Genomic DNA, 17,500 nt, shown 5'->3' with positions numbered 1-17,500 from the left:
CATACATTATTACTTTCTAATTTATTAAATGTTGTTCCTCTTGTTAGTAAAACATTAGTTTTAGTTGGTACGTATTTCCATTGTTTTAATTCAGTCTTTGATTAAATGAATACAACGTGGTCGGCAACAAATGGTTTCAACTTTCGGCTTTGATTGTTTATCCACTATCAAACATTAAGAATATCACACCATATAGTTACGTCCTTAGCTTTCAGCTTTGACAATCTTCTCTGCAAGTTGTAAACCGAGGACAGCTCCAAGTAACTCAAATCTTGATGTACTAATAGATTGCAATGGACTTACTCGGGCTTTTGAGATTATGGTCAAACATGTTACTTCTCCTGTGTCATATAAACATTGTTGATAAGCGACAGCACCGTAAGCTTTACAAGATATACCCGTAACAACATAGGATGACCTATTTGTAACTGTTGAAACCGTTTGTAAACATCTGGGAATGTTTGTTTTTGGGAGATCTTTTATTTCTTGAAACCATTGATCAACATTATTTGCAATCCAATTCGGAATTGCATCATCCCACTCAATTCCATCAACCCACAATTCTTGCATAATTATTATGATTTGAATGATACATGATGCTAAAAAACCCAATTGATCAAACAACGTTGCCACTTTTTAAAGCAAAATTCGTTTTGTATATACCGTATTTTCTTCTGTTGCAACAGATGAAAACTAAATAAATTAGGTTTTGCTTTCGAGATAACTCCAAGTGTTATTATTTCTGGCAATTTTTTAGAATTTAAATTCATATGTTCTGCACGATCATTTTCTGTTGTTATCTTGAAAACTTCGACCGAGTTTGAAAGCGACTTTCGTGCAAACATTCCTGCTGAACCCCATAGTAGCGTGAGCTCCTCCTCTCGAGTTCCTACTTTTTCATCAATTACAGAAGTTATTGTTTTGTCCATGTAAGTTGCTTCAGAAGCCAAAGGAAATTTTCGTGCATACTTTCTTGCGTGTTCTTGCTTTACAAATTGAGCCATGAAAGGCGCTGAGTTGATTCCAAATACCTGTCAGTTAAACTGAAACATCTCAGGCTTGGCAGTTGGATCCAGGTTTCTATATATAATTCGTGGGCACCTTTGGTCATCTTTATGTATTCTAATTTTTAAATACATTTCTGCTATATCACAAGCTAAAGCCACTGGATATTTTCAAAATCTTAGCAAAACCGTAAAAAGGTCTTGTTGAAGTTTTGGACCTTGATAAATAACATCATTTATTGATTTACCATTGTATTTTGCTGATCCATCAAACACAATTCTGACTTTTGTAGTTGATTTATCAGGACGAAGAATTGGAAAATGTGGTAAGTACCAACCATCTCCAGTATTCCTTTTATTGATTTTTTCCAAGTATTCCTTCTCTTGATACTGCATAATAAAATTATTTGTTTTTCATATGGCGTTTTTCCGTGTTTTGTAGTCTGTTTAACACCATTGTTTAGTTATTGTCTATTATCTTTCCATGGCAATTTTAGCTCATCTTCCATTCTCTTTTTTTAGCGAATTAATTACTATATTAAGGGCGATAGAGTCTTCTGGGCTTGTTATTGTTTTTCCAAAGTGCATCTCTTTGTCACCTTTAATTTCCTATAAATTTTAAATGGTATTGTTTGCATCTTCTATTTCCTTTGTAGTAGATGTCATTTTCGCAAAATGGGTTTGAAGAGATCCACCAGTACCGCCAATAAATGTCCATCCAAGTAGCGTGAGTTGAGACAATGGTTCATTAAATCCTCCTTTTACTTCCTTAATTGCATAGTGCCGCTCAGCACTCAGCATAATGTAAATTTTTGGTTTTTGGTCCAATATTTGGGAATTCGATTTTTCTTAGATGTTTCCAGCTTTTTGACAAATTTGCCCAATTAACTGCTTTTAAGTTTTCAGTTACATTATTAACTGTAAAAGCTTCCACAGTATTTTTTGTTTCTCCATTCAATGATTCCAAATGGAATTCCACCAGCATCGTTTCAAAAGAATCAATTTTTCCATTTATCATTTATCAGTTACCTTTTCAGTTTTACCTTGCAGTGACAACTCAGCCGCTACATCAGAACTCAAATACGTCTTGGTACTTCCATCGTCAAGCAATACGTTTACCACAACTTTTTTATTTCCATTACGAATAATAACTGGCACCGTTCTAAGAGATATGCAATTCATGACGTTATTTGAATGAAATTGGATGTTTTCTTTTTTTTGATCACTGTTATCAATGTTAGAATTTTAATCGTGTGCTTTGCTACCAATAGTTTTTTTTAAACCATGTAGAGTTTCCGTTGCTGCAATTTAAAAATCTGCTTCTTCAACAATAAACTTTTTTAGAGATTCAACATTTTCGTTTAATCTGTTCTCATACACCCATCGTTTGTATCTTATTAACATTATCTTTAGAACTTTTTGTAGCAGTTGATTGTAAAATGTCCCATCGCCAAGTTCTTCTGTTCTATTTGCTTCTTTTAAGTTTGTTACTGCCACATCTAACAAATCCGCAAACTTTTCAACGTCTCTTGGATTATTATCCCGAATAGGATTAAAGTTGTTCAATTCATCCAAATACATAAGGATTTTTATCCTTGTTCCGTCATATTTTCTCTCAAGTCTTTCTTTTGCAGCTTCATAAGCGATCAACTAATGCCTAAGTCCTTCAATTGCTTTTAATGCGCCTCCACATAAATATTGACGTAACTGAAGTAATTTATACTCAGTTGTCGCTGGGGCTTGATCAATACATGCGTAGAATGAAGCTTATCGTGGTATTGGAAAGTTGTTTTTCTTTTATGCTGATTCGTTTTTCTTCCGATCAACATCCGCAAAATAGACATAGTCAGTATGCAGGAAACAATTTTGGATAAAAGTTGTCACTTGTGGATCTCTTGCACTTGATGATTACTTTATAAGCAGACGTGATAGAAATTCTTTAGGTGGTGGGGTAATTACATTCATAAGAGAAAATCTTTACCCAAAAGTTTTAATTTTGTTTCAAGCAAAGATTAATGACCAAGGAATAGAAGCAACTGTAAATTTAATTCAATTAAAAAACCTAAACGATCCATAGTTGTTATAGGAGTATATTGACCGCATAATGCACCAGTTGGCTGGTTTCTGAAATTTAACCAAACCATTGCTAAAATTAGCTCAACTGGGCCAACTAGCATACTTGGTGACATAAATGCCGACATGAAAAAAACTACATTATATCCTGCAAAGTCGCTACATACTACCTTATTATTTGCGAATGCCTCAATTAGATTAATTACCCCTTCGCACTAAAGCTTCTGAAACTTGTTTAGAAATTATTGCTATGCCAGTGAAAATTTTGTGTACGAGCTTCTGGGTGGGCTAATTAGCCATCAGTAATCATTTCCCAGTGGAAACTGTATTGTCAAACGATCTTTTAATAAAGTTAACTTTGCGAAACTTAATTTGATGAATAGCCAAATAGTTATTAGTAGCAGTAATAATCGTAACACATGTCAACTTAATGCTAGACACGTGGCATTCCTCTATAATAAAAATACTTAACAACTTGATTCCACCTAAACAGTATCCTTTTAGGAAAAACCAGCCTAAATGGGTGAATAAAGAAATTAAAGAAACAATTTCCCTCCGTAACAAATGGCAAAAAAAAACTAGCTAATAACTGTAACAATAAAGAATTTATAAAAAGCATGTATTAAAAGTATTATCAAGGTAACCGTAAAAAAGCACGGACAAAATCTTCTCAATCAAAAAGACACTAGGAGCTTCTCTTACGAATGCTTGAGTTTTTCTTCCCAAAAAAAAATGAAAAGGCGGTCATAGATTTGTATATCCTAAACTCCTATTTAGCAAATTCTGTGAGAGCTCCAGAAATATCTTTGTTAAATTTAATTCCAGTTTGCAACATTAAAGATTCATTCAGTCTTAAAAAAACTGATTGGAAAATAGTATACCAACATCAAGCGCAACCGAAGGAAAAAACTGCTACAGTGTACAATGGTTTACCAGCATTTGTCTTAAAAAAATTAGCTGCAGGTATTTTGCCTAACATAACAGTACTAACAAAAGCATTGTTAATATTTTCCTATAAAGTGGAAAAAAGCAAATATAGTAGTAGTCTGGAAAAAAATAAGGATCGAAATCAAAACCAGAAAATTATAGACCTATTTCAATACTTCCCGTATTTAGAAGGATGTTTTAAAAGATAATAGCTAGACAACTGTCTACTTTTTGTGATATAAATAAATCAATTCCTTCGGTACAATATGGATTTAGATACAAATTTAGTTGCGAGTATAATAAATGTTGTGGATGTGTAACATTGATCAGGGTAAATTTGCAGGTGCTATTATAATTGACCTGTATTATTCAAATTAGGCTGTAGCTTAAGCACAATATCCTGGTTCCACAGCTATATACCAGATAGGGAGCAGAGAGTCATTCTGGCCAATCAAGTCACCCAGTGGAAGCCGGTGTTGTGTGAAATTCCTCAGGGAAGTGAACTTAGTCCTAAATTTTTTAATATTTACATTAAAGATCTTCCAACTTCCTTTAATTCTAATACAACTCAGTTTGCTGACGATATTACTCACTTTGAGGAAGATGTGGACTCGTATGCACCAATGAAGAAATTGGTGCATACATTTTATAATATACACTATATAAAACATACATAAGACTTCTGTACGTCTTATGGCCTTACGATAAATTCGTCAAAAACACATTTTATAAGATTTAAGAACCCTAGAAAGAAATTACCGGATAATTTATAGATGGTAGTAAACGGCTGTGCAATCAATCTAGTCAAAACAGTTAAATTGTTGTGAATAACCCTTAATTGGCATCTTACATTTGGTCTCATATATGTAACGTTAAAAAAAAATGTCGTGGTATCTTGGAAGCCCTTTCGAGAGCTAGTCGATACCTAACTCGGGACCTTTTGATATTGGCTTATATATCATTAGTAAGATCTCAGCTTGAGTATTCTAGAGTAAATCTGCGGCGCCATCGCAGTTAAAGAAACTAGACATAGTTCAAAAAATTGAGTCACAAATTATTTGCGGAGCAATTCTTCTTACTGGATAAAAACTGGACTCTTTAAAAGATAAAATAGAAAAGCATCTAGCTTAACTTGTTCGTGCCATTATAACTAGAAATTGTCCTCTAGCCTTTTACGGTTTATTTAGAGATCTATTTATTATTGTAATACTCTCGTATTAAAATGGGTCAGAAATGATTTGTTGCAGCTGTCCATCAGATAATGAATAGTAGTTGACCAAACAAAGAGAGAAATACAAAATAACAAGAATTACCAAAAAAAAAACACAAAAAAACTTCAACTCGAGATGCGTAAAAAGGATTGGTTATTTAAACTATTGTTAATAAAACTCTTAACTTAACGGCACTGTATCCAGCGCTTATTGAGTATAGAAAAGGAAATATATAATAAAAAAGTAGTAAAAAAATAAATAAACAAAAGAGCTAGACTCTAATTATTGTCGCAAATTATAATAATCAGTAAATGAGATAACAAATAAATCCTATAATTTCACATACTGTAGGTATTACCTAATACTATTAGGTGCTTATTTTAGATATCTAATAGATAAACGAGAGAAATATATGACCAAACAAAGTTTTTATTTGACATTGTATTTTTTGTTATCTAAAATATACTTTTATAAATGAAATGCCTTTCAATACTTTTCTCGAAAATAATGATTTGTAAAATAATTTGAGTTATCTAATAGAATAAAAAAAATTGCCTGAGTCATCAGTCTACAGAAATTTAAAGCTGTGATTATCAGCATTAACATGTGTTAAATTAGCTATCATGTCATAATAGCTATATGCTTGTTACTAACAATAATAGTTATAAGAAATAGGAATCTGTTTCATATGACTATGCAATAATGTACTGTTTTCAACGATTTTCATGAAACAAAAACAAAAAAAAAAGAACATTTGTAATACTTAAATGTTGAAATCGTTCTTGAGCAGTTGAAACACTTTAAAGTATGTATACATATCCATCCATCCATCCATCCTCCATCCATCCATCCATCTATCCATCCTCCATCCATCCATCCATCTATCCATACATACATACATACATACATACATACATACATACATACATACATACATACATACATACATACATACATACATACATACATACATACATACATACATATATACAGAGCTGGCTCATGAGCATTTCTTAGTGTGTGCAAAAAAAAGTTGCTGCCCTTTAATAATGATCAAATTTTATCTAAATGATGTATTTTTTTGGCAATTTTTCATTTACTGTTGATCTTAAAATTTGCCGCCTGTGTGCTTTGCACACTTCGCACACACCACCAGTTGGCACTGCATACATACATACATACATACATACATACATACATACATACATACATACATACATACATACATACATACATACATACATACATACATACATACATACATACATACATACATACATACATACATACACACATTCATACATAGTATCATTGTATACACACACACGCACACACACATGTACGCACATGCACATGATAGTATTATTACTTATTATTAATAATAAGTAATAATACTATTATTGTTATTATTACTATTATTGTTATTATTACTATTATTATTATTACTATTATTATTACTATTATTATTGTTATTATTATTATTATTATTATTATTATTATTATTATTATTATTATTATTATTATTATTATTATTATTATTATTGATAATAGTTAATAATGATAAAGGTTAATTGCTTGATTGAGAATAAGTTAAATGTTTTCCAACTCCCTAAATGCAATTTCAACATTTTAACAATACAGTGGTTATGTTTGAACTCCAGGCATCTTTAAGGGACAAGTTTTATCATTTCAAAATGCCTGAACTTTAGGCATCCTAAGCTAAGATCTTTGCATGTTCATTTTCTTTTTTCTTTATCATTAAATCTAGAAATACTAATTTTACTAACATTGTGCTTGTTTTTGTAAAGCCATCTATAATATAGGACTTTTTTGTTGTTGTGTAAAGCTATGTATAAAATAGGAATTGTTATAATAAAAAATTAAAAGACTTGGATTGGCAATATACACAATGAATGAAGATAAAACTTTTATCTTTATTTATTTTATTCAAATGAAGAGTTCATGAGTTTAAAAACTTCTTTTGAAAAAAAAATTGTTTGTTTGTTTTGTAGAAGTTAAAGCCTTTAACTATTAAGTCGGTTGAATATAAGTGAATCTGGTTGTGTTATACAACCATATTTACATGGTATTTAAATTAGTTAAGTTTGCAATTATTATTTCATTAACCTATAATTTGAAATAAAAAATCATTTTTACTATGGTTTTATTTATTAAAGTTTATAATTTATTATTTGTAAAATAATAAATATATTTTTTACCTAGCGTATTCTAGGTTGCATTTTATTTATGCTTTATTTCTTTCTAACAATGCTACATAAAAAATGACACCACCTGATTTCTTATTTAAAATTTATATTTGTATGTATTTTTAACTCATATTTCTGGAAAATATATTAATGTTTATTGGTAATAAATGTATTCATGTCAAATTAATATTAAATTTTAGTTACATATATTGTTTTGAAATTAATATTTAATACTTATATATTAACTTTTAGTATATATTAATGTATTTATATATACGTGTATATATAAATATTATAAATGAAAAACAACAAGCCAATAATTTTGACAAGTAATCCAGAAAATGAATTTGAACTAATACAAAGAGTTGGTAGTGGAACATATGGAGAGGTTTATAAGGTAATGTTTAATTATTTTAAAGTTCATTTTGTCTTTGTTAATTTTTTATTTTATTTTAAACTTTGCTTCCAGCAAGGCTGCAAGCAACCACTAATTAGAGTTGGAAGTTACTGGAAGATAAAAGATGAATATTGTAGAGCAAGATAATAATTGACAGACGACTTAAAGGATTGCAAATTATATGAATCAGGAAAGCAAAATAAAGGAAGAGAATTCCAAAGATTTGATGTTTGAAGAAAAAAGCTAAACAAATAAGAGTTTTTGGAGCACTTAGAAACAGTCATAAAAAAAGGATGAGACTTAATTGAATCACGAGAATGAGTTTTAGTAGATGGCACAAAAGATGCTAGCTCTTTTGAGCAGTGCCCATTATAGTATTTGTAGAAAAGAGAAAGAGAAGAAGCATTATGACAATGTGATAATAGTTCGAGGTTGGCTGTAAAAGCAAGCCCAACTATGTTTACAATGCGTTTTTGCACCTTGTCTAAAAGAGAAAGGGCATCATTAGAAGATCCGCCCCAGATATGACAACAGTATTCCATAAAGGCCAAATTTGAGATTTATAGAGATAGTGAATAGAATCTGAATTAAAAAGTGTTGAGCTTGATAAAGATATGCAAGCTTAGCAGATGCTAATTTTGCAATGAGTTTGATATATGGTTTCTAAGAAAGATCAGAAGTAAGAGTTAATCCTAGAAGATCAAGAGTGGATGACTCATCAACCACATTACCATTCCTAAATATAGGAAAATCTAAACTATTGCGATAACAATTGGCTGAAAAAAATTGAGTTTTATCTGAATTGAAGTTCACCAGCCACTGTGAGCCCCATGCTGTAGCAGAAGTGAGATCTTTTCAAGCTCAAATGCCCCCTCCAAGCAATCAGAGGGTGTTGGTTTCTTATCACGACAAGAATAAATGGTAGTATCATCATCAAACAATACCACCTTAGATGTGAGAATATCTGGAAGATGGTTAATGTAAATTAAAAAGAGTATAGGGCCAAGGATAGAACGTTGAGGAACCCCTGAAGTTACAAAATAAAAAGAAGAGTGCTGTCCATCAAGGACAACTTTTATAATATGATTGGAAAAAAAGGATTCAATAAACTTAAAGATGTTACCAGATACACCCTAAGAAGAAAACTTATGGAGAAGACCAGCATGCCAAACTTCTTAAAAGCTTTAGAAATGTCAAGAGCAATGGCCTTAACCTCTCCACCTTTATCTAATGCACGATAAAACCTATCAGTTATTAGTGTTAGCAAATCAGCTGTAGAACGAGAAAATCGAAATCCATATTGATGATCAGAAAGTTATTAGATTCAAGATGAGAGATTAAGTGTTTATTAATTAACGATTCAAAAACCTTGCTTATGATAGAAAGAAGACTAATGGGACGGTAGTTAGACGAATCAGATCGCAAGACTCTGATAAGCACTTGTTGAATAGTTTTGAAAGTATAGATGACAGCTCCAGAGAACACTTCTGCAAGACAATAACAGGTATGTTTTCTGGGCCACAAGATGTAGAAGAGTCTAAGCAGGAAATCACTTTAGATACAGAAGCTGGAGTGATATGAATGTCAAGCAATGGATCAACCTGTTTGTTGGCAATATCAGGTAGAACACTGCTAGTGGAATCAAGAGTTGATATTGATGAAAAGTTCTTAGCAAACATTTCAGCTTTGTCTTTAGGTTAGGTGACAAAGTCTAAACCATACAAGAGAGGTGGAATGACAGATTTGCCCTCATTATTGATATTATTAAAGATTCTCCATAAGTCACGAGAGCCTAACTTTTGAGATGAGATACGAGATTTTATGACCTGAGAATAACGGACTTTGGCATTAGACAAAACCTTTTTACAATGGTTTTTAGCAGTAATAAATAGACGTCTGTTTTCTGGAGAATTGTTTGCTGATAGATATGGAAGTAACAGTTTCAATTGGCAATCGCAGCAGCACAATGTGAGGAAAACCATGAGGGAGAGTAAGGCTTGACCTGGAATCGTCAAGAGGGAATAGAAGATTCCATGCCAGCCTGAATCCACAAAGTTATGTAAGAAGCACATTTGTCGACAGGAAGACAAAAGATGTCTACCCAAGGGTCATTACGAAGAAAATCACAAGAAGAATTCCATTCAGCTTTAAGGTAGTTGTAAGAAGTACGATGATAGGGGGATTCAGATGTTGTAGAAGAATGAGATATTAGTTTTAGAGAGATCAAACTGTGATCAGAAGCACCGAAGGGTGAATGTGAAGAAACTGAGCACTGACTAGGATCAGAAACAAGACATAAGTCGAGTAGAGAAGGTAAATGATTCGAGTTGTCTGGAAAGTGATTATGAAAGTAGACTATTTGAGTTAGGGATTGAGAAAGGCAAAAGTTGTGGGCTTTAGTGCCTGCAGAGTCACTGACACTAGAGCCAAGCCATTCCGTGTGATGAGCATTAAAGTCACCGACAACAACAATATTAGCTGATGGATAAAGAGAGAGGGCTTGGTCAATATGATCAGAAATAACATCAAAAAGAGTGCAGTCTTGAGATGAAGGAGAGTTATATAGAACAAAAAGAAAGGTGATAGAGTGTAGTGGTGCTAAATGAAAGCACATGAAAGAATAGTCTGTGGATTCAAACCTAGTTTGAATCCACAAGTACAAATGGGTAGATTTGCAGCAGCTCTTAGGAATGGTCAACTATCTGCAACAATTCATCCCAAATATGTCAGAGATAACAGCTCCCCTCTGCAAGCTGCTTAAAAAAGACATACACTGGTCATGGAACCATGAACATACCAGTGCTATGGAAAAAATTAAAAAGGTTCTTTCATCTTCCTGTACTCTTATTCTTCAACACATCAAAAGATATCCAGATTCAGGTAGATGCATCTTCACATGGATTAGAAGCCTGTATTATGCAAGAAGGTCACCCGATACTTCTCGTAGTTTAATCATAGCAGAACAGAGAAATGCCCAGAAAGAGAAAGAACTTTTAGCAATAGTTTTTGCTTGTGAACGTTTCAATCAATGTACCTGTGGGCGACAGGTCTCAATAGAAAGTGATCACAAACCTCTTGAATATATCTTGCGCAAGCCGCTGTCAGAAGCACCACCTCACATACAAAAACTTCTGATAAGACTCCGAAAATATCAAATTGTAGTAAAATATGTTCCAGGAAAAGATCTACACATTGCTGACTCTTTATCATGTGTCCACCTCAACACTTTGGAGCATTTGCACTTAATTAAATAGGTTCCAGGTTGGCTGTTGCGTGGTAATTGTTATATTATATTATATGCTGATGATGCCGGTGCCTATAACCCGGCGAAAATTTCAAATAAATTATTTTGTATTGGGAGAATTCGTATTATCTGATGTTTTAAATTAGTTTATATATATATATATACTCGAAGTATATATATATATATACATATATACATATATATAGATATACATATATATCTATATATATATATATATATATATATATATATATATATATATATATATATGTATATATATATATATATATTAGCAGGGCTCGAAATATATATATATATATATATATATATATATATATATATATATATATATATATACATATATATATATATATATATATATATATATATATATATATATATATATATATATATATATATATATATATATATACGTATATATATATATAAATATATATTAGCAGGGCTCGAAATAACAAACTTTTTTGTTCTAAGACAATTTGTCCAATAAACACTCAAATTTGGCGGACATGTCCAATAAAAACTAAAGAAATGCAATGGAACACCATTTCCTGACCACACTTGAAATATTTTATTTTTTCAATTTGACCACAGCAGTTTGTTTAAACAACTTAAAGCGTTTCAAAAATGCGCTGAAAATAAATATAAAATTTAAAAGATAACTTATCTAAAAAGAAAAACTCTTAAAGAAAAAAAAAAATCTAAGCTCGAAAAACTATAATTTGAAATAGAAAACATATTTATATTACATTTTTAAAAAAATGCTATAAATGCTTTGTAAATTATTATAAATATATTAATTCATAAATTATTTTGTTTACTTATTACTTCATTAAATAAAGTAACAAATTAATTCTAATGGTTGTTTACAATAAACCCATTTTATTTAAATTATCAAAGAATATGTAATTATAATAAATATCAAAGAATATGTAATTACATTTATATAAATATGTATTTTTCGATAAATCTTTTCAAACTTTTTTTATGATTACTTTTATAAATGCTTTAAATAGCAGAAAACATTAGTGCTAAAACAAATGTTACATAACATAACTCAAATTTAATAGTGTAATAAAAAGTACTGGTTTCTATGAGCATTAAAATAACTATAATGTTAAAGTTTTTATAAAATAAATTTAAAAAGGGTTTAAAAAGCTAAAATATTCGTTTAAAATTTATAAAAACCATTGGACAATACATAAATATAAATTTAAATTAATAATTAATCGCAACGTTTTAATATAAATAATAAAAATCAGGCTGCTTAATTCAAAAAAATTTAATGCTGAGGCGTTTTTAAAAAAATTAATTAACTCAAAAAAAGTTGTATTTTGTTAACATAGCTGTGTGTTCAACTTCATTTTCTGTTTTGTATAAAAAATAAAAAGTTCAAAACTAAAGTTTATATGCACTACTGAATTTATTAATAATTTTGGAACAACTAAAATGATTATAAAATAAATTTACACAAAATATGGGTTGGACAAAATGACTGATATATGTTGTTTTTACTGGACAATGTTTGATGTCTGGTGGCTATTTCGAACCCTCTATATTAGAATATATTTAGTAAATGAAGAAATTTAGATTTATTTATTTTTGTTTTTAGGCTCGTGTTAAAGCAACAGGAGATTTGGCAGCTGTCAAAATTATTAATGTAGAGCCAGGTTAACCATTTATTTTGTAATTCCACCCTTATTATTGTAGGACTGGAAAAATTTGCTGCAGCCTATTACAAAATAAATAATGTTGCTTGAAAATGATTTTATGTTTAAATTTATTTTATAATGATTCTGCAACTGTTGAGGTTGCAAAGAGAATATCAGTGCTGTAACCAGCAATAGTTTGGGTGGTACACAGCAATAGTGGTGTAGTGGTAGAGCTCTCGCTTCATAAGCGAGAGGTTCCGAGTTCAATCCCCACCATGTCCCTGGTAGTACTGCACTCAACTTGTTTCTCCGCGCAGCGGCCTTGTTTGTCAAGGTTTGTGTTTCGAAGTTATAGAGTTGAGAGAGGATTATATAACAAATAAGTAGCCTCCTTGTTTGTAGTGGCCTTCTTGGCCTTGAGGAGGTGAATCAACAACAACAAAAAAATTAAAACGTAGCATAAAAAGTATTTTTTATGCTGCGTTTTTTATAATTACATTAAATTAATAATGTACAAAAAATGTTAATTTGTTTTAATTTTAATTTAATTCTTTCATTAAAAAAAACCGACAGTGAAATAACTTTTCTTTTTAATAAAAAACTTTGAATATTGGAAAAATTTAAGTACCTAAAGCTTACAGTAGTTTTTTTGATTTTTGACAGACCATAACTTTTTAAATAAAAAAGGTGATCGGCTGAAATTTTGTACAGTAATAGTTTTTCACCCAAATAATTCATTTTTGCATTTATTTTTGACTGACTTAAAACAACTTTTGAGTTATTGTTCTTCAAAGTTTCTAAATAACACAATATTATGAAAAGTTATGTAAACTTTAATGTGTTGCAGTTCAATACCTACTAGCAGGCAGTACCAATTTTTTTTACTTTTGTGTACTTAGAGTAACCACTTGTTGCAAAAATCAAAATTATGTGTTGAAGTTTGTTTAACACTTACAGCAGCCTGTTAAAATATCACTTTTTTTGGAATAATTTGATAAATTTCATTCACTTTGCAGGCAAAGAAAACAAAATGAACAGTTGAAATAAATTATGAAACTTTTTACTGTGGAAGTTCAATATATATAGACAATCACCAAAAAAATTTATGACCTATACTCTATTGTATGACATAATTTTAGCTTTTTGAGTGTGATGCTTTTTTAGGTTAAAAGGAGATCTAAAAATTAACGCAAGTTTTATGTTCCAAAAAAATAAAAATAAAAAACAAAACAATGCTTAATGAAGAAGTGTATATACAAATAAAACACAAGTATACTAATTTCTTTATCTCTATTTTACATAACTCATAATATCACTATCGATGTGGTATCGGTATTGATACCACATCGATGATTCCACATTATAATTCCACATTATTAGGAAGATAGTGCTTGCGAGCACTTCTACCCTTAATGGATGGAACACTTATTAGACATATTACTTTGTCAAATAGACAAAAACTGACATAATCATTGTGCATCATTAATCCATTTCAAATGTAATTTGTATCTATGCATGAACTACACATGAACATCTTGGTTTTCATTACAAATCTCAAGCCCAAATCCTATGTACCATTAATCATTGTAAAAGCAAGCAATGTAATTACCGGGTTTCAAATTTGCAGGATCTTTTTGTACCAAGTTAACATTATTTAGGTAATGGGTATCATAAACAGGATTGCTAGAGATTTTCTGTAAAAAATGTTTCTCTCTACCTGGTACAAAACTGTTAAGCTTGAGTGTGTACTCATATCTTCATATATTGTTTTTGGAGGTTAAAATAAGTTTTGTGGTTATTAATATCATCACTTAATAAAATATGCTAAACACCTTTTAACACCCATGTAAACAGTTTGTGTGGTATGAGAGTCTAATTTGTAGTTGCTACTCGTAGACTCACCTTTGCTGCTTCTTTTTTTATAGTTTCTCCTATACCAAAAATATAGGCTTTTACCATGGAACATAGTAGAGAAGCGATGCTCAGCTTTTATATTATGACCTTCAAGATGGTGTATTAAGTTTAATAAATATTTGTAATTTTTTTACTGTAATGCAGCGCAACCACTGAAGTATTTTTATTGATTGTGGGTAGTTTGATTTTGACCATGGGGAGTAACTTAGTGAGAAAACAATAAATTGATGTTTCTTCATGGCAAGAATGTCAGAAATTATACAATAGCATTCACATTTGAGTTAATCTTTTTGATCTTTATAATAAACAGCTTTACAAAACAGACATACTTTCATTAACTTTTTGTAATATATTAAATGGCCAATAAGTAAAGCAGCGACTTCTACTACAGTGACTTCTAAATAATTCAATGGTTGAAATAAAAAAATTAAAAACCAGACAATCAAATCATTTTTTAGACGATCAATTCTTTATTAAATTTTACTAAAATTTAAAATGCATTTTTTTTTAACCTTACATAATCAAATTGCTATTGCCGTTTTAACTTTAATTATTTTATTTAGAATTTAAATAAATCGTTTGTTTTCCTGTGTTTTTTTTTTAAATTTGTTTATTTAAAATTAAAATAAATTTTTATTTTACCGTATTTCTTTTTTAATGTTTTATCTTGAGTATAAATAAAACATTGCCATTTGTATTTTAATTATTTTATTTTAGTTATTTTATTACTGTTTAACAGTAACAGTAAAATAGCTGTTTTTTGGTCAAAAATGAAAAACAGTAAACAGCTGTTTTTTCAGAACTGTTTTGACTGTTTTTAACGACTTTTTCATGTTTAAAAAATATTACGTATTGGTGATAAGTTAGTGTTTTTCCTTGTGTTTTTCAAAGAGAAGAAAGTAAAATCTTGGGTGTTTTTAAAAGTAACACATTTAACAGTACGTATTAAATCATTTTAATTTGATTTAAGAATACAATAACAATCCTTATATATTTCAGCAATGTCGTCAGTATGGGATTTTGCTACAAAACGAAAAAATCCAAAAACAAAATCTCTCGAAGGACAATGCTCGTGATGCAACAAAATCATTGTCTGTTCTGGAAATTCTACAACTACATTGAAAGCACATCTTAAGACACATGGAATTGATTTTGAAAGGTCAGCAGCTGGCACATCCAACGAAGAACCAACACCAGAGAAAAGAACAAAATCAATTTTTGAATTTTTCAATCGAAAATCCCTCAAAGAAATAGTTACAGATATGGCAACTGATGGTATTTCAATTAGAGCAATAACTAGAAACAATTATATTCGTCAATCTATATCACAAGATGGTTACAAACTTCCAGCTAATGAACATGATGTCATGAAATTAATTATTGAAGATTTTAACAAGAAAAAAGCAAAAATTGTTGAAATAATTAAGGAAAAACTTGCTAATGGTGCAAAATTCAGTATGTGCGTAGAAGAATATACAACAATAATAGGAAGACGATTCTTTGGAATTAATATACACAGCAGCGATGATAAAGTCACTATTAAAACTGGTCTTGTTCGCATTGTTGGATATTGTTCTGCTGAAGACATGGTTGTCGCTATGAAACAACATTTAACTGAATTTGGAATTGACATGAACAAAGATATTGTTGGCTCAACTCAGGATGGAGCAGCAGTGAATAAAAAATTCATTAGACTTGTGGATATAATTGGCCAGTTTTGCCTAAACCATGCTCTACATTTGGGTGTCTGTGATACTTTATATAAGAAAGAGAATGAAATTGAGGAACACTATTTTGATAGCGATGAATCTGATGAAAGTGATTGCTTTGATGATTGCCTTGATTTCCTAAATGATGACGACATTGAACAATCTGAAATTAGTTATCACGATTTGCTGAAAAATTCTCGAAAGCTTGTCAAATTCATAAAAAATTCAACAGTTCGCAACAACATTTTTTTGAGTAAAGTGAAAGCTTAAACAGGACGTGAAATTGAACTACATCTTGATGTAAAAACTCGCTGGAATTCAATTCCAACCATGTTGGACTCGATTATTAAGACTAAAATGGCAATTCGAGAGACTTTATTTGAGTTCAATGCGACACACATTTTGGATTCAATTAATTTTATTGCTCTTAATCTTAATCGATCGTAATCTTAATGATGCTATGGAACCGATAAAACTTGCAGTTCAACGTTTAAGTCAGGAAGATGCAACATTAGCAAGTGCTGAAATGATTTTGGAGTTTATGTTTAAAAAATTGTCAATGATCAACAGCAAAATCAGTGAAGAATTGTACAATAACTTGAAAATCCGTACTGATGAAAGATTGAACAAGGATGTTATGAATCTTTTAAAGAGTTTAAAAGATCCTTCAAACACTCCAACAAAAGCAACATTGATATTTGCCGGTCGTCTTGCTTCTCGATTGTTTGGATTTAATAAAGAAACTGAAATAGATGAGTCGATACAATCCGAATCTGAAAATGTTAGTCTATCACTAAACGACGAATTAAACTTGCTTCTTCGTAAAGAACATACAACAACAACAACTGGATTAGATTTCAAATGGTTAAAATCGGAATTCACTCTTTATAAGAACACTGGACAACGTACAGAAAACCTTCAAAAATTATTCAATGCATTTTTAAGTATTAAACCAACATCAACTGACATTTTAATCTTGGATTGAAATTCACGTTATGTTTATAAATACAGGTGAATATATATATATATATATATATATATATATATATATATATATATATATATATACAGTGGTGGCCAAAAATTAAAGACCACTCATTTTTTAGTTGGTTTCTTAATCTTTAAATTAAAATTAAGAAGA

General features: G+C 30.3%; 1 protein-coding gene across 1 annotated transcript in view; it reads left to right on the top strand.

Annotated features, from left to right (window-relative positions):
- Positions 1–7,677: 7,677 nt before the first annotated feature.
- The window catches only part of LOC101241475 (mitogen-activated protein kinase kinase kinase kinase 5), a 103,377-nt gene continuing 93,554 nt past the window's right edge, over positions 7,678–17,500 (top strand). Inside the window, exons 1-2 of the mRNA XM_065799338.1 lie at positions 7,678–7,819; positions 12,697–12,754. Coding sequence (XP_065655410.1) covers positions 7,721–7,819; positions 12,697–12,754 — 157 coding nt within the window. The 5' untranslated portion in view covers positions 7,678–7,720. The remainder of the gene's footprint in view (positions 7,820–12,696; positions 12,755–17,500) is intronic.

This window comes from Hydra vulgaris, chromosome 06 (genome assembly GCF_038396675.1).
Source record: "Hydra vulgaris chromosome 06, alternate assembly HydraT2T_AEP".
NCBI lineage: Eukaryota > Metazoa > Cnidaria > Hydrozoa > Anthoathecata > Hydridae > Hydra > Hydra vulgaris.
The sequence above is the reverse complement of the archived record's forward strand: the minus strand, read 5'-3'. Positions and strand labels throughout refer to the sequence as shown.